Source organism: Notolepis coatsorum (genome assembly GCF_963971535.1).
Source record: "Notolepis coatsorum genome assembly, contig: SCAFFOLD_101, whole genome shotgun sequence".
Taxonomy (NCBI): domain Eukaryota; kingdom Metazoa; phylum Chordata; class Actinopteri; order Aulopiformes; family Paralepididae; genus Notolepis; species Notolepis coatsorum.
This window is the reverse complement of record NW_028174323.1, coordinates 605,085-624,179: the sequence shown is the minus strand read 5'-3', so window position 1 is coordinate 624,179 and position 19,095 is coordinate 605,085. Positions and strand designations below refer to the sequence as shown.

General features: G+C 44.9%; 1 protein-coding gene across 1 annotated transcript in view; it reads left to right on the top strand.

Moving 5' to 3' along the window:
• Positions 1-18,726, top strand: part of LOC311247582 (tyrosinase-like) — a gene marked incomplete at both ends in the record, with an annotated part of 28,948 nt that extends 10,222 nt beyond the window's left edge. Inside the window, 4 exons of the mRNA XM_084338613.1 lie at positions 12,589-12,805; positions 15,169-15,316; positions 17,565-17,746; positions 18,512-18,726. Of these exons, the coding sequence (XP_084194739.1) occupies positions 12,589-12,805; positions 15,169-15,316; positions 17,565-17,746; positions 18,512-18,726 (762 nt within the window). The remainder of the gene's footprint in view (positions 1-12,588; positions 12,806-15,168; positions 15,317-17,564; positions 17,747-18,511) is intronic.
• Positions 18,727-19,095: the final 369 nt, after the last annotated feature.

Below are 19,095 nucleotides of genomic sequence, written 5' to 3'. Positions count from 1 at the left end.
CGATAACGATAAATATCGCGATATATTTTAATAATCGATATCGAATATCGAAATTAAAAAAAATCGATTTTTTTTTTTTTTTTTTTTACCTGCAACAGGGCAGTTTTAAAACCAGAGACAGTGGACAGACTTGTCTTTCTTGCCTGCAACTTAAAGTAATGGCTTTGCTTGTCCAAATGACGATACTGACCAAATTCAGATTTCTTTTTCTCTTGTCCATTTATTTTGTTTGCTTTCTAATTTAAAATACATTTTGAAACCATCTGTACACAGTAGGCTATGTGTGCTAGCAGAACTAGACTCCAGTCACGAGTCACAGTGCACATGTGCGGTGGTTTGTCCACCAAAAAAGCGCCAAAAGATCGAAAATAAACTAGCAGAGCCAGAACTGTTCAACTCCTCTGGAGCCACAGCCAGCAGAGAAGCCGGTTTACTTTAGCTTTTAAACCAGCTGCAGCCTGAGAACTGGAGTGTGAGGGGATGTAACACTAAAGATGGCGGCAATGACAAAGAATTGCTGCAAAATAAACATACATATGTTGTTAAAAAAAAAAAAAAAAAAAAAGGGTTTTTTTTTTTTTTAATTTTTTTTATACTTATAACAATTAGATAATTATCGATATCGAGAAATAAAATAAAATTATCATATCGTTATCGCGATATGATTTTTTTCCATATCGCCCAGCCCTACCCCCCCGCCCAAAAAGGGCCCGTAGAAATCGGGCTACGCGCGCTCGGTTAAAACACACACAGGTATAGTGAGCCTTTGAGCACCTGCCCCTCTAAAGTCCTGTGCACGTCCCTGAGTGGGTGTGTATCTGTTAGTGGCTTGATGTGATGGAAATTAGTCAGAAGGATTACGACAAACATCTGTATCTCCAGTATGCACCCTCCCAAGTGATGATGTTTAGAGGGCGTGGAGGAGATATATTATAGGACACGAGTGTCAGCTTCCTCATGGTTGCATTGATCCATTGGTGGACTGTTTCCAACATGGTGGACTTGATCACCTGCAGTGATGTAGACATCCTTGTCATCTGGGAACTGTCCATCTGTTAACAACTTATTTGACAGGAATGAGAAAATGTCTTGTTACACCTGGCGCAACTAACTCCTCCTCAACAGAAATATCTCTACTTGACGTGTATTGTGTCTAGCACAATAAAAGCTTTCCATTAGAGCTCTGCATGATGTTTGAAGTGCTGCATTCTCAGCTTATTTGCTGTCTTCTTCTGTGTTTTCTTCTCATGGAACAACAGTATTTGATAATTTGATTCAAACACTCTTCCTGAAATTGTTGTACTGCTCTTGTCCCGTAGACTCGAGTTGATGGACAGATACGGCAGCAGCCGCAGACTCACACACCCTATTGTCTAATGTAACCAGGTCTTTACTGCCCTCCTCAAAGGGATTCCCATTGCTCAGCAACACCTCCATCAGGTATTTGGCATGGCGTTGACATTGGTGCTGAGATGCAGATCCTTTCTTGTGATGAGGACGTTCTTTACAATCATCGTTTGTTCTTCACAATCAACTGTTGTTTACAGTTCTCATATCTAACTCTAGTTCTCCACATATTTATTGTCTCATTGTGTGAAATATCATATAAGATATGCTCCAATCATGTTTATTTTATTTTTATTCAATTACGCATTCATGAAAACATAGGTACAGGCACCAACATCACCATTCTAGGTTCAATAGAATAAAAGTTATGAAGCGTAATTTGAAATAAATACAGAAATTGCAGCCATCATTGATTTTTGCCATACCAGAATATTCAAAACATCAATATTTGATCTCCAGTTGATTCCTCACACAGTATTAACTTAAAATAGCAATACAAAATTATATTACACAGCAATTGTGTGAACATTAAGACGTTTTTAAATAATTCATGATTTCGATTGTGGCCATTTTGGATACATTTGTATTAAATTCAACTGGTTCCTTGACACTCAAGCCAAAATTGTTCTATAGATCCTTATCTTAAAATTAGAAGTGAAAATTAAACTTTTGCATATACACTCCTCTTCTTCCTCCTCCTCCTCCTCCTCCTCCTCCTCCTCCTCCTCCTCCTCCTCCTCCTCCTCCTCCACGGGGAGCAGCGTACTGGCTCATATAAAATGGCAGGCCATGCATTATGCAGCAGCTTAGTTCTCCGCGCGGGATCTTCATGTCCTCGGCTACAGTCCACTTGTCGCTGCTCTGGTCGTAGCGCTCCACGTTGGAGAGGGTGGTCAAGCCATTGGAGTTGCCTCCGACCACAAAGAGCAGGTCGTCCAGCACCCCGATGCCAAAGCTGCTGCGGGGGGTGAGCATGTCTGGCAGGGCGCGCCAGGAGTCAGTCAAGGGGCTGTAGGCCTCCGCGCTACGCAGGGAGTGTCCAAGGTCCCACCCTCCCACCTGAGGACAGGACACATGAGAGGAATGTTTTAGTGTGTGGTTAAGGCAGGCAGACACTGTATTAATCCATTTAGGGAAATGAGGGCATCACAGAAGCATTGAAAGTCAAATGATACATATCTATAAAAATATTGAGTATAAAGCATTTGTGCACCTACCACATAGACTTGTCCTCCGTACGCAGCGACTCCCAGTCCTCTACGCCTGCGGCTCATGGGGGCGATCAGAGTCCACTGGTCGGTGTCTGGGCTGTAGCACTCAGCTGTGAACAGACGCTCCCCCCTGTTGAAGCCACCACAGATGTAAACCTGTAATAAGAAAGAATATTCTTATTTAGTTTATATATTCCATTTGATTTCATTCTACTTTAATTGTCTGTTAATGTTGATGCACCAAAGGACCCAGACACATCTTTTGTATGTGCAAGCTTACTTAGCAATAAAGACATTTATGATTTCTGATCTAACGTTCCTTGAGTTCATCTAGCACCCTGTGTCCCTCAGTTCCACCCACCTTGCCCTGGAGGGCTGCTGCCTCGGCGTGGCTCCTGTGCTCCAGCATGGGTGGAATCAGGGTCCACTGGTTGGTTTCAGGCTCGTAGCGCTCGGCGGTGTTCAGTACCACGTGTCCGTCTCTCCCTCCCATGGCGTAGATACACCCGCCCAACCCGACCACGCTGACGTCACAGCGGCATGAGTGCATGGGAGCCGCCTGCAGCCAGCTGCAAGTGACGGGGTTGAACCTGCGCACACTGTTGAGAGCCTCTACGCCGTCCAAGCCACCGATGCAGTAGACCAGACCGTGGAGATAAGTGGTGCCGTGAAAGGCCCTCGGACTCTCCACCTCAATGCTCACGTCCATCCATCCACCGGCTCGGATATCGTAAGCCTCCATGGTCAGGATGCCGCCACCCCAGCCTCCGATGGCCAATAGGACCTCCTGGGGCCGGCGTGGACGCATCAGGGGGTTTGGGAGCCTGTCGGAGCCAGGGGGGTTCAGGACACTGAGGATGAGGGGCCTGCAGTCGTGGCTGTCCCTCACCACAGGGTTGTTCTGGACGTTGTTCAGAAAGTAGTCACACTTCATCAAGCCCATGCGAACCTGGAAAGAGACAAGCAGACAGCGGTAGGGCTGGGCGATATAACGATAACGATAAATATCGCGATATATTTTAATAATCGATATCGAATATCGAAATAAAAAAAAAATCGAAAAATCGTTTTTTTTTTTTTTTTTTTTTTTTTTACCTGCAACAGGGCAGTTTTAAAACCAGAGACAGTGGACAGACTTGTCTTTCTGCCTGCAACTTAAAGTAATGGCTTTGCTTGTCCAAATGACAATACTGACCAAATTCAGATTTCTTTTTCTCTTGTCCATTTATTTTGTTTGCTTTCTAATTTAAAACACAGTTTGAAACCGTCTGTACACAGTAGGCTATGTGAGCTAGCAGAGCTAGTCTCCAGTCACGAGTCACGGTGCACATGTGCAGTGGTTTGTCCACCAAAAAAGCGCCAAAAGATCGAAAATAAACTAGCAGAGCCAGAACTGTTCAACTCCTCTGGAGCCACAGCCAGCAGAGAAGCCGGTTTACTTTAGCTTTTAAACCAGCTGCAGCCTGAGAACTGGAGTGTGAGGGGATGTAACACTAAAGATGGCGGCAATGACAAAGAATTGCTGCAAAATAAACATACATATGTTGTTTAAAATTTTTTTTTTTTTTTTTTTTTTTTTATACTTATAACAATTCGATAATTATCGATATCGAGAAATAAAATAAAATTATCATATCGTTATCGCGATATGAGTTTTTTCCATATCGCCCAGCCCTAGACAGCGGGTACAACTTAGACATCGGTTGTAGACGGTTTCTGTTGCTAGGGAACAGTTTGGACCCAAATGTTTGAGAACCACTGTACTAGGGAACCTAGTGTTGTTTTAATGTAATGCACAGTAATACAATTAGTTACCTTGGGCAGCAGCAAAGGGATGTGTGTTTTACGCTCCTCACGGGAGTGGTCGATCCAACGGAGGACGGCCTCGAACACCGTCTCCTCGCTCTTCACGTTCAGATCATCCCTCTCGATGATGTCCACCAGTTGCTGCAGGGACAGCTCCACAAACTCCTGTGAGATGTGCAACATCTCCTCAAAGTGGCACACGATGAAGAGATGGGCCTTGCGCCTCAGGTCAGGGCAGTTGTAGATGTCCACCAACATCCAGATGCCGACACAGTTTTCCAGAGACAGCTGGCCTTCTAGGAAGTGAGAGCACGCTCCTACTATGCCAGTGACGAGAAGCTGGTCTGCAGCCACCAGAAGCTCTTCCACGTTCTCTGCTGTCACCAGCACAAAGCGTGTGTAGGAGTACTCTATGATGAGCTGCATCATACCCGGGGACACCCCAGGGATAGTGTAGACTGCTTTCTCTGAGCAAGTGAAGAGGGCTCTGTGGGACGCAGAGTATAGAGATATCTGATGAGTAAACAGTAAGCAACATTCTGTCCTGTGTAGTAATATATTTTCACTGTAGAAGTATAGGGTCTTAGCACAGTAGAAGTATAGTATCTTTTTACAGTAGAAGTACAGTATAGTATCTGTTTACAGTAGAAGTACAGTATATTATCTGTTTACAGTAGATGTACAATATAGTATCTGTTTACAGTATAAGTACAGTATAGTATCGGTTTACAGTATATGTACAGTATAGTATCGGTTTACAGTAGAAGTACAGTATAATATCTGTTTACAGTAGAAGTACAGTATAGTATCTGTTTACAGTAGAAGTACAGTATAGTATCTTTTTACAGTAGAAGTACAGTATAGTATCTGTTTAAGGTAGACGTACAGTATAGTATCTGTTTACAGTAAAAGTACAGTATGGTATCTGTTTACTAACCAAGCTAACCTGAACCAAGCTAAGCTGAACCAAGCTAACCTGAACCAAGCTAAACTTACCTGAAATAGTCACTGCAGTCACACAGGAGGGCCTTGTGGGCATTCAACTCAGTGCTGTTGACTTTAATAACCACATCACAGAGCCTTCCCTCCAGACGCAGCTCATTAAGGATTGTACAGGACATTGTTTCCTTTTCCATGTGGTGATTTTAAAATGGTATCTACAGAATATATTCAAGCTTACAGACAAGTAGCCGGAAACAACAAGTGAGATATTCACTTGTCTTCTGAGATCTGAGATCTTCTTCTTCTTGTGAATTTCCGGCAGTCTAGACACCTTTCGGCGTATTGCTGATTAAATGTTCTTCTTCTCCTTCTCCTTCTTCTTCGGTCAGCCACCAACTAAGTAGGGCACTACCGGAGAGAATTGTTGAATATACTGTACACAAATGTTCTAGAATGTGCTATTATGACATCATACTGTGACATCACAAATGTTCTAGAATGCTCTATTATGACATCATACTGTGACATCACAAATGTTCTAGAATGTTCTATTATGACATCATACTGTGACATCACAAATGTTCTAGAATGTTTGATTATGACATCATACTGTGACATCACAAATGTTCTAGAAATGTGCTATTATGACATCATACTGTGACATCACAAATGTTCTAGAATGTTTGATTATGATGACATCATACTGTGACATCCAGTGATGGGAACGGCGTTACTAACGGCGTTAGTTTTTTCAGTAACAAGTAATCTAACGGATTACTCTTCCAATCTTAATAACAACGTTACCGTTACTGCCAAAAAATGCAGCACGTTACTATGATTGAAGCTGGTTTTTTCATCAGACAGATCTCTGCACCGAGAAGCAATACTTTTTTTCCTTGGTTAGTGGGCAGTGAGTGCGTGGTTGGTTGAGGTTGAGTAAAATGTCATGGTAAGCCAATCAGAGGTAGAGGTGGACGGGTAAGAATCCAGAGTCTGACACACAGCGACAACACAAGCGACTCAGTCAACGACAGACCGCGGGTCTGTGTACGTTTTGATAGTTTGTTTGGCGAGCCCAAATAATCCAAAAATAATCCAACGAACAACACAAGCGAGCAGTCAACGACAGACTGCGGGTCCATGAACGTTTTTTGTTCACTCTTGTGTTAGTTGTGTTGCAGCGCAGGGCACTACAGTAGTGGAGGCTACAGCCTTATCAACAGTGCTGCACTTCCTGGTTTAATAGCACAGTCTTCAGGTGCTCCGAGAGATATATATATATATCTCTATGTCATGCATGTCTTAAATAATAATAATAATAATAACTTTATTTGTATAGCACTTTTCATACAGAGGTTGCAGTTCAAAGTGCTTCACAACAGTAAAAAATACAGGCATAAGCGAGCATAAAAAGATAGACAGGTAGAATCACAGTGTTTCACATTAGGATCTAGCATCCCAATAGGCTCTCCGCTTACAGTTTTCAGTAACACAAATAGTAAAAATAGTTTAAAATGATTCAGTTTAAAAATAGTAAAATAAAAATAAAATAAAATAAAATAAAAATTATAAAATAGAACGGACATAAAAAATACAGGCATGAGCGAGCATAGCAAGATATGGCAAGTGACAACAATGCATAAAGTTTACAGACGATCCATGCTGATTGATCTGCCATAAGCAAGTGAAAGTTTACAGACAATCCATGCTGATTGATCTGCCATAAGCAAGTGAAGATTACAGTCTGTTCTAACAAACCAAACTACCATGTATTAAAGTTTACAGACAATCCATGCTGATTGATCTGCCATAAGCATAAGATTACACAGTCTGTTCTAACAAACCAAACTGCCATGTATTAAAGTTTACAGACAATCCATGCTGATTGATCTGCCATAAGCATAGTGTTTCACATTAGGATCTAGCATCCTAATAGGCTCTCTATTCAGTAATTAAAAAGTGCAATAACCGACGGACATAAAAAATACAGGCATGAGCGAGCATAGCAAATAATAAGAATAGTTTAAAATGATTCAGTTTAAAAATAGTCATCAGTAAGAAGTAAAAAGTGCAATAACCGACACATGAATTTGATAGGCAGTGTAAAAGAGTAGGCAGGGTAAGAATAAATACAAGTTGTGTCATGTCATGATTAGATTAGTTTAGATGATTAGATTAGATTCTTATATCTGTATGTTGTGTATGTCATAAATGTCATGAATTGAAAATGCAGGACCCTGATGTAAACAAGACGAAAGTCTCTCTGGTCTGCATCCCCTAACAATTGTGTGTATTGAGCTGTACCCATTCTGCAATCTGTTAATTAAAATGTTCAATCAATCAGTATATATTTGTTATTTATTTTTGGTATAGTGCTTAACACTTTGATTGCCCAACCCGAGGTTTACCCCCCGCGGTTGAAGGCCCATCACGAGAATATTCGTTTTTTCCCTTTTTTTTTTAATTTATTAGCGATCGGAATTCATATTTCATCATCCGAGTCTACCGTTGGAAATTCAGCCACTCCAGGCGCTCAGATGTGAAAAAGCGCCCCCTATCGTCTCCCAGATGGTAATTCACCCTTTTGGATTGAACTCAATGAAAATGAATGAGAAAAAAAATCCCTGACTCCACATTTTACTCACGCAGCCGGGGTCGATCAGCTCCACTAGTGAGCCTCAGAGCAGCGGAGATTATATACACAGTGAATCAATAAAAGGATCGATTTCTTCTAATGGCAATCAGGAATTGGAATAATCCATTTGGATACCATCTGATCTCAGGTAAGGAATCTATGTTACCAGGCTTAGGATAATCAGATCCGTTTTCACGGAGATATAAGCTTTTATGTGATTATGTGATATGGCTGTTTGGCTGTGCGAGCGGTCAGTAACTAGGAGAATCGATTTTCAGCTCGCGGCACGAGCGTGCATGCGCACACATATACTATCGATAATCTAGCGTTTATTTGAAAACGATTCATAAATAGGCCGAAAAATGACAACGTTCTAGAATATTCCAGTAAAGGGCGATTATCATGGAATGTCTTATTTATAACTCCATGACGAGGTAAACAGAATCCAAGAAATGAATCTTGACGCTGCTATTGTAGTTGTGGGCGATTTCAATAGCGCCAATCTGAGAAAAGTATTACCAAACTTCTACCAGCATGTGACTTGTAACACCAGAGGCGGCAACATCTTAGACCATTGCTACTCGCAATTCAAGGGTGGTTACAAGGCTAATTCTGCCAGTGGCTTTGGCAAATCTGATCACAACGCCATCTTGCTTTCCCCGGAGTATAAACAAAGACTCAAGTGCGTGCCGGTAGTCTCGCGAGAGGTGCAGAAATGTATGATGGCGCCGCTCCGACCGGCTGCCTCTCTGTTCGCTCCGTCGAGACTGTGTTTACTTTTGTTAATATTTATAGTTTTTAGAGTTTTGTGCGTACCAACTGTTGGTGCATTTAATGTATATGTTATTATGTTAATTGATACTATCTTGTCTAGCACAGTCTCTGGAGCGTAACAGTAAGAAGCATTTTGTATGAAAGTATTCTGTACTTCTGTATGACAACTATTAAAGAACTTGAACTTGAACTTGAAATGGTCTGTCGAATCGGAGGAGGCGCTCCAAGCTGGACTGGAATGTACAGACTGGAGTGTGTTCCGCGATAACACAGATAACATAAATGACTACACGGAGACAGTGCTGGACTTTATATGTACTTTGGTGGAAGAAACAATCCCCACTACCACAACTAGAGTTTACCCGAACCAAAAACCCTGGGTGGTAGACAAATCCGTCCGTGAGGCTCTGAAAGCACGAACTGCAGCCTACAATGCCGGGCTGGTGGCAGGCAACATGGATGACCATTGTTTTTCCTTTGTCTATCCGTTGATTTTATTTTATTTTTCTGTTTATTTTATACTTTTCTTTGTACTTAGCTTAGCTATGTGAAGCACTTTGGTTGACAAGCGTCATGTTTAAACGTGCTATATAAATACATTTGATTGATTGATTGATTGATTGGCGACATGCAACGTGAGAAGGGCAGTGAAAGAAGCAGAAAGGCGCTACAGGGATAAAATTGAACTGCAATTTGAACAGGCTGACTCCAGAGCTATGTGGCAGGGCCTCAGAAAGATGACAGATTACAAAGGCACCTCCCTCAAGCTGAACAGTGACATCTCCTTAGCAAATGATCACAACACCAGCCCACAGGCCACTGCAATGGAGGGGGGGGGCTGCTGAGGGAGACTCAGTGTTCAGGGTAACAACATGAGGTGAGGAGGACCTTTAAGAAAGTGAATATCAGGATGGCAGCAGGACCGGACGGTATCCCCGGCCGCGTCCTAAAAGTCTGTGCCGACCAACTGGCCCCGGTATTCACTGACATATTTAACCTGTCCTTGGAACAGGCTGTCATCCCCACCTGTCTGAAGAAGTCCACTATCATCCCTGTACCCAAAAAAATCCAAGCCTGCTTGCCTCAACGACTACCACCCTGTAGCTCTCACCTCTATAGCCATGAAGTGCTTTGAGAAGCTAGTGAAGGGCTACATCTGCTCCTCCCTCCCCATCAACCTGGACCCCCTGCAATTTGCATATCGCCCCAACAGGTCCATGGAGGACGCCATAGCCCATGTGCTGCACACAGCAACATCACACTTGGACAAGAGGCAGGGGAACTATGTGAGAATGCTATTCATCGACTACAGCTCAGCATTCAATACCATAGTCCCCTCCAAACTCATAGCCAAGCTCAGGGACCTGGGCTTGAACTATGACCTCTGCCAGTGGGTCTTGGACTTCCTGACGGGTAGACCCCAGGTGGTGAGAGCAGGCAACTGCACCTCCTCATCCTCATCCATCACCCTCAACATAGGGGCCCCCCAGGGCTGTGTTCTGAGTCCCCTCCTCTACTCCCTGTACACACATGACTGTGTGGCTCAGCGGAACAACAACACAATCATCGAATTAGCTGACGACACAGTAGTGGTGGGCCTGATCTCTGCAAACGACGAGAGGGCCTACCTGGAAGAGGTCAAGGTCCTGGCGGGATGGTGCCAAGAGAACAACCTCTCCCTGAACGTCAGCAAAACAAAGGAGATGATTGTGGACTTTAGGAGGTCGGGGGTCAGGGACTACAGCCCCCTCAGCATCGACGGGGCACCGGTTGAGAGAGTGAACAGTTTTAAGTACCTCGGAGCCCACATATCCGAGGACTTGACATGGACCACACACATTGACAGTGTTGTGAAGAAGGCACAGCAACGCCTCTACTTCCTCAGGCGCCTAAGGAAGTTCCAAGTCAGTCAGAAGATCTTTAAGAACTTCTACTCATGTACAATAGAGAGCATCCTGACTGGCAATATCACCTTCTGGTTTGGGAATAGCACCGCACAAGACTGTAGCAGACTACAGAGAGTGGCCCGTTCAGCCAAGCGCACAATTGGAGTGGGGGCTTCCCACTCTCCAGAACATTTACAACAAGCGGTGCAGGGGTAAGGCTAAGAGAATTATCAAGGACTCCAGCCACCCAAACAACTGCCTCTTTGAACTGCTGCGGTCAGGCAAGCGATACAGGAGTCTCATGGCAATCACAGAAAGACTCAGAAGAAGCTTCTATCCCCAGGCCATCAGGTTGCTCAACGAACAATAACACTATGCAACAACCATCAAATGCACTCACAGCACACACATCCACACGCACACACTCACTTTAAACAATCAACCCACTGCAGCACCCACTCTACACACTTTAGAACACCTAGACACACTTTATATTTATTGGCAAAGAATTTGCACTACAACCCATACCTCAGGACACCTTACTGTAAATTGTACCTAAATTGTACCTCATCCCATTTCTGCTCTGCACTATATAGTATATTGTATATTAGTATATTGCATAGTATATTGTATGGTAACTCAGTTACTGCTATCCTGCATTGAACATTGTACATTATGTACATACTGAACACTTGTGTCTACGTACGTGACTTCTATTTTTTACTTTTTTACTTGCTATACTTATTTTATTTCATACTTATCTTTTGTCTAGCACAGTCTCTGGAGCGTAACAGAAAGAAGCATTTTGTATAAAAGTATTCTGTACTTCTGTATGACAACTATTAAAGAAACTTGAAACTTGAACTTGAACTTGAACTCTCTCTCACCATTGTGCCTGCGGCGGTCCGTATCAGTTGTTGTGTTCTAAAGGAATGTAAACATTCTGCCCGCTGCTCCCACTGACTGCTGCTTCCACCACCCTCTTCTAACCAGTCTGACTAGAGACAGACACACATGCTAACCCTGATGACAATGGCAATGATGACAATGGTACTACCCTCCCAAAGCTCGTCTCTGTATATCAGTTACAAACCAAATATACATTGAAGAAACACCGATTTCTTTCAGTTTGGACTAGGGATGTCCGATATTATCGGCCTACCGATATTATCGGCCAATATTGCCATTACAATGTAATATCGGAAAATATCGGTATCGGTTTTCAAAAGAAATTATTATTATTATTTTTTCTTACATTTATTTAACCTTTATTTACCCAGGCAAGCAAGTAAGAACAAATTCTGATTGAATTTATTGTGAAAAGTATGCATAATGTTGTGTTTTTTGGGGGGGGAACCCCACATATATCGGTATCGTTGATATCGGTATCGGAAATTAAGAGTTGGACAATATTGGTATATCGGACATCGGTAAAAAAGCCAATATCGAACATCCCTAGTTTGGACGAGGCTATTAGAAAAGTGTGTCTCAGTAGCATTGAGGTGAAGGCACTTGCCTCCTGTGATGAGAGCGTCCTGGGTTTGTTCCCCAGCAGGGACACTCAAATGTTTTCTGAAAACGTTGAAAGTTAAACATGTGTTAATATGTATTATATGTACTTATTTGTAAATACGTAAATATGTGTCGATATATTACTTATTTGTAATACGTATACATTGTCAATAAATGTCAATATATTACTTATGGCTAAAAACCTATTTACATATTTTACACACACACACACACACACACACACACACACACACACACACACACACACACACACACACACACACACACACACACACACACACACACACACACACACACACACACACACACATGCATGTGTGTGTGTCGCTTTGGATAAAAGCGTCAGCTAAATGACTCAATGTAAATGTAAATGTGTGTGTGTGCATGTGCGTGTGTGTGTGTGTGCGTGTGTGTGTGTGTGTGTGTGTGTGTGTGCGTGTGTGTGTGTGAACAGGTGCTGTGTTCCCAGGCAGGGCAGTACGACAGCAGAGGGGTGCTCTGTGACGCCAGGGAGGAGGGCCCGCTGCGTCGGAACCCCGGGAACCACAACCGGAACGTCGTGGCGCGTCTACCCACGTCGGAGGAGGTGGAGTTCACCCTCAGCCTGCCCGACTACGACACCGGCGCCATGGACCGCACCGCCGACGGGAGCTTCAGGAACACCCTGGAAGGTCAGGACACTCGTCATAGGCCTCATTCACACCGGCCGGAGCTCCGTGCCGGAGCCGGTTCCCGAACGCAATCTCGAACCGGCCGGCGCGTTCACACACCGGGAATAATTGGTTCGGAACATGACGGAGGCTTTAGATCGGCCCTCTAAGAAAACACTGAGCACCGATTTTTCATGTTCCGAACCAATTATCCCCGGTGTGAACGGGCCGGCCGGTTCCAGATTGTGTGTGAAAGGCCTAACAGAGAGCCTCCTTCCTTCCAGTGGGGACTGTCCATTCCCTAACCCCCGTACCGTAAACATTAATCATAACCGCGTGCCCTCACCCTAAGCCTTAAAAGGAACACGCCAACATTATGGGAAATGCGCTTACGGTCTTCTCCAGAGTCAGACCAGAAGATAGATACCGATTCCCTCTCTGTGTGCGTTCAGTATAGAAAGCTATCCGGCTGCATGCTAGCCTAGCTTATCACAAATACATGGAAGTGGATACGGACCGCTAGCCTAGCTTAAGACTCCGGCAGAGGTGTTTTTCGGCCAACACCTATAGGCTAGCTGGTCCGTATCCACTTCCATTCACTTGTGCTAAGCTAGGCTAGCTTGCAGCTGGATAGTCTTCTACTGAGCGCACAGAGAGGAAATTGGCATCTATCTTCTTGTCTGACTCTATAGATGGTAAGTGCATTTCCCATAATGTGTTCCTTTAACCCCCAAAATAGCCCCCTGTCCTTTTTTTTTTTCATCCACTTTTTCTCCCATTTTCTATTTTTCTCCCATCCCAATTTTCATATCGTCCAATTCAACCCTCCCCTGTCACAAACGTTGTTTCTTGCCTCCCACAAGCCGGCTGCAATGTGGACTAAGTCATACATAGCACGAGTCCCCTCCGATACTCGAGGTAACAGCCGTCGCATCTTTTCACCTGCGCGGCTCGATCTCTCAGCGTCGGGGGTCTGGGCTTTGGAGGGGCCCCGCCCCCCGTCGCTTCTTGATTCTACTGCGCAGGCGCACCAACCGACCTGTAGGAGTCGCTGTCCACAACGCCCGATCCCCACCCTTCAGTTTCCCTCCCCGTAATACGGCCAATGTGTATTACTGTGGACGACCAGCTAAACTGAAAGCAATGTGGAGAGCGGGGCTCGAACAGGAGGCATCCTGTTCGAGCCCAGTCTCCAGCATTCGTTGCGAGCGCCTTGCCCACTGCGCCACGTAGCCGCCCACAATAGCCCCCTGTCCTTATGGGATATGAACAAATGTCCCCACAAGGACAGAGGTTATGTCTCGCTTTCAAGTGGGGCTGTTCCGTTCAGTCCAGTCCAATCCTTAGAGCCAATCAGGTCTCAGATCACTCCATGACAGGCCCGCCTCCTTCTTCCTTGATTGGTCGATTCATTGGTCGACTTGGTCCGACCGAGCCTTTGTTAGTCGGTTCATCTTGTCTCGCCGTCTTCCACGTCGAATGAGTTATTGCCTCAAAAAGAATAAGCGCAATAAGGTCCCACTGCGTGAGGGCTGCCTTAAATACTTCGAAGCTTCGTTCGATGGGCATGGGATTCGATTATGAAAAGAAAGTGAATATATTAAAAAAATATATAATATACATATTTTATTATTATTATTATTATTATTATTATTATTATTATTATTATTATTATTATTATTATTATTATTATTATTATTATTATTATTATTATTATTATTATTATTATTATTATTATTATTATTATTATTATTATTATTATTATTATTATTATTATTATTATTATTATTATTATTATTATTATTATTATTATTATTATTAAATTTAAAAAAAAAATTGCAAAATCAACTCTGCCTCTCTTTGTTAACTACAACAAGCAATGCTGTTTGTTATTTAAGATGAGGTCGGACTCGGCACTAACAGATCTGTGTTCATTGTGCTGCTTTTATAAAGCCTCAAATGACGGCTTACAATATTTCATGAAAGCAAAAGTGTTTCGTTTGTCTAAGATTTAAAAAGGTTTCAACTTTACAGCACTGACAAAGTTGAACAAAGTGCTGCACAAGTCCCACAACATAAAATCTTTTTATTTTTTCTTTAAAAAAAATATTTATTTATAATTTTTTATTTAAATTTTGTTTATCTCGAAGCTTCGAATTTAAATCGAATCTCGGCTCCGAAGCTTCGAATTCCAAAAGAAAACAATCGAAGGTCAGCCCTACTCTGCGCGATCGCATATTGGAAACACAAATTCAATTGATCGGTCGAAAAAAATACTTCACTATTAGTCAACTAAGAATGCCTTTAGTCATAAATACAAGAACAGATACAGCCAGGCCCTGGAGCTGATGGATCCCAGTGTCTCCCCCCCCCCCCCCCCGCAGGTTTCGGAGACCCACGGACGGGCCGGGGGAACAGTTCACACATGGGCATGCACGCCGCTCTGCACGTCTTCATGAACGGATCCATGTCCTCCGTGCAGGGCTCTGCAAACGACCCCATATTCCTCCTGCATCACGCCTTTGTAGACAGGTAGGGTGCGCGGACGCACGCACACATTATTATGTGGTGGAACCGGAGATGTTAATCATGTGCATGGTCAAAACTTCATGGTTGGTTTTTTATTGTTTTTATTGTTAAGACATTACTAATCAAATACAATTTAGGTTAGGAGTTCAGTAGAGGACTTGACTTTCTCTGAGAGGAAAGGAGGATATAAGGGGGGAGGGATGACCAGGTGAGGGGAGAGGACAGGAGGATACAGGGGGAGGGTGACCAGGTGAGGGGAGAGGAGAGGAGGATATAAGGGGGGGGAGGGACGACAAGGTGAGGGGAGAGGAGAGGAGGATACAGGGGGAGGGATGATCAGGTGAGGGGAGAGGAGAGGAGGATATACAGTAAGGGGGGAGGGATGATCAGGTGAGGGGAGAGGAGAGGAGGATACAGGGGGAGGGTGACCAGGTGATGGGGGAGGAGAGGAGGATACAGGGGGAGGGTGACCAGGTGATGGGGGAGGAGAGGAGGATACAGGGGGAGGGATGACCAGGTGAGGGGGGAGGAGAGGAGGATACAGGGGGAGGGATGACCAGGTGAGGGGGGAGGAGAGGAGGATACAGGGGGGAGGGATGACCAGGTGAGGGGAGAGGAGAGGAGGATACAGGGGGAGGGTGACCAGGTGATGGGGGAGGAGAGGAGGATACAGGGGGAGGGTGACCAGGTGATGGGAGAGGAACGGATACAGGGGGGAGGGATGACCAGGTGAGGGGAGAGGAGAGGAGGATACAGGGGGAGGGATGACCAGGTGAGGGGAGAGGAGAGGAGGATACAGGGGGAGGGATGACCAGGTGATGAGAGAGGAGAGGAGGATACAGGGGGGAGGGATGATCAGGTGAGGGGAGAGGAAAGGAGGATATAAGGGGGGAGGGATGATCAGGTGAGGGGAGAGGAGAGGAGGATACAGGGGGAGGGATGATCAGGTGAGGGGAGAGGACAGGAGGATACAGGGGGAGGGTGACCAGGTGGCGTGTACCTGTTCCGCAACAGTAAGTGACTTCCGGGGTAGGCCTGATTGGCCCCGACAGGCACGTGACGCGGCAAACTCAGGACGCGCAACGAGGCTGCTGAGAGCTGTCGCGCGGAAATAGGCTGTCTATTGCCATTCTCTAACACAAACTCTAACCTTAACCAGCTCCTTAACAGCGCCTAAACTTAACCGTTCTAACCTTAACCAACTCCGAAACAATGCCTAACCTTAACCTTAACCTTAACCATGCCTAACCTTAACCATAGAAAGAATATTGCCATTCTCTAAGACAAACTCTAACCTTAACCAGCTCCTTAACAGCGCCTAAACTTAACCGTTCTAACCTTAACCAACTCCGAAACAATGCCTAACCTTAACCTTAACCTTAACCATGCCTAACCTTAACCGGCGAAAGAATACATGTTAAAAAAAAAATCACGTTAAAAAAAAAAGATTTGATGGGATTCGAACTCACCAACAACGGACCGCAGGATCGCAGGACCGCTGCTCTGCCAGGTGAGCTATAGCGCCGAATGAGAGTCATGGCGTATTTGGACAGTTACGTAATTCCGTAAGGGGCTCCGCGGAGCGTGCCGCGCGGCAGAGAAAGTTGCGCGTCACGTGCCTGTCGGGGCCAATCAGGCCTACCCCGGAAGTCACTTACTGTTGCGGAACAGTTACACGCGACCAGGTGAGGGGGGAGGAGAGGAGGATATAAGGGGGGAGGGATGACCAGGTGAGGGGAGAGGAGAGGAGGATATAAGGGGGGAGGGATGATCAGGTGAGGGGAGAGGAAAGGAGGATATAAGGGGGGAGGGATGATCAGGTGAGGGGAGAGGAGAGGAGGATACAGGGGGAGGGTGACCAGGTGAGGGGGGAGGAGAGGAGGATATAAGGGGGGAGGGATGACCAGGTGAGGGGAGAGGAAAGGAGGATATAAGGGGGGAGGGATGACCAGGTGAGGGGAGAGGAAAGGAGGATACAGGGGGAGGGATGACCAGGTGAGGGGAGAGGAGAGGAGGATACAGGGGGGAGGGGAAGGTGTGAACAAAAGGGAATGTCCACACTTACAGTAAATGATGTGCTCAATTGACTGTAGAGATGCTCTTATTGAGACTTGAAATAACTGTAACAGTACAATGAACAACTCATACATGCACACCCACACATATACACACACAAAAAAAACACACGCACGCACATCTGTGTGAACACAAGAGTGTAAAAACCCCTTCTCTCTCTCTATCCATATACAAGCATCTATGAGCGGTGGCTGCGGAGATATCAGCCGTCTCCCTCCCAGTACCCAGAGTCCAACACTCCTATAGGGCACAACAGAGAGTACCACATGGTGCCTTTCCTGCCGCTGCACCGGAACAGGGACTACTTCCTCTCCAGCAGGGACCTGGGATACGAATACTCCTACCTGCTAGACGCCAGTGAGTGCTGTGTGCGACCGGATCCTTTTTCTAGTTTCAGTCACTTTTCTTTATTTTTTCAAGCGAACATTAAAGGTGCACTACACAGTTTCGTGGGATGGGTGATTTTTCACCGTACTATATAGATATTATTAGGGATGTTCGATATTGGCTTTTTTTTTTTTACCGATATCCGATATACCGATATTGTCCAACTCTTAATTTCCGATACCGATATCAACCGATACCGATATATGCAGGGTTTCCCCCCCCCCCAAAAAACGGAATAATTTCAGGTAATTAACATTACATATCTCTTGTCGTGGAATTAACACAACATTATGCATACGAATTTGTTCTTACTTGCTTGCCTGGGTAAATAAAGGTTAAATAAATGTAAAAGATTTTTTTCTTTTTTTTGAAAACCGATACCGGTATTTTCCGATATTACATTTTAATGCCAATATCGGTAGGCCGATACTATCGGACATCCCTAGATATTATCATATCCCGCCATTGTTAATTGAAAAGGACTCCGAGGTACCGTGAACCAAACAGAAGGCTTGACTATAGGTTACTTCTTTGAAGGTTTTGTAAAAAAAAATGCGGATCCCCGGCCTTTGTAAACGACCCCAGTGAAGCAGTAACTCTTCATATAGTACTTTGTCTTCAGTGCCAAGAATTTCACTCACCCTCTTTTTCCTGTGATCTTCTCTCTCTCTTCCTGTGATCCTCTCTCTCCCTCCCTCTGCCTCCCTCCCGCCCTCCCTCCCTCCCGCCCTCCAGATCAGAGGCTAGTGGAGTCCATGGGTCCCTTCCTGGAGCACCTGCGGGAGGCCTGGCCCTGGCTCCTTCTCGCGGGGATCCTGGGCTGCGTCGTCGTGGTGAACATAGTCGCGGTTGTCCTGATGATGCAGAGGTCACGTTGCGGGTCGGCGGCGGCAGAAAGACAACCGCTGCTCGACGGCAGCATTGACCACCACTACCAGACCTCTATGTGAACACACCAAGACCACCCACCAAACCTCTATCTGAACACCAAGACCACCCACCAAACCTCTATCTGAACACCAAGACCACCCACCAAACCACTATCTGAACACCAAGACCACCCACCAAACCTCTATCTGAACACCAAGACCACCCACCAAACCACTATCTGAACACCAAGACCACCCACCAAACCTCTATCTGAACACACCACGACCACCCACCAAACCTCTATCTGAACACCAAGACCACCCACCAAACCACTATCTGAACACCAAGACCACCCACCAAACCTCTATCTGAACACCAAGACCACCCACCAAACCACTATCTGAACACCAAGACCACCCACCAAACCACTATCTGAACACCAAGACCAC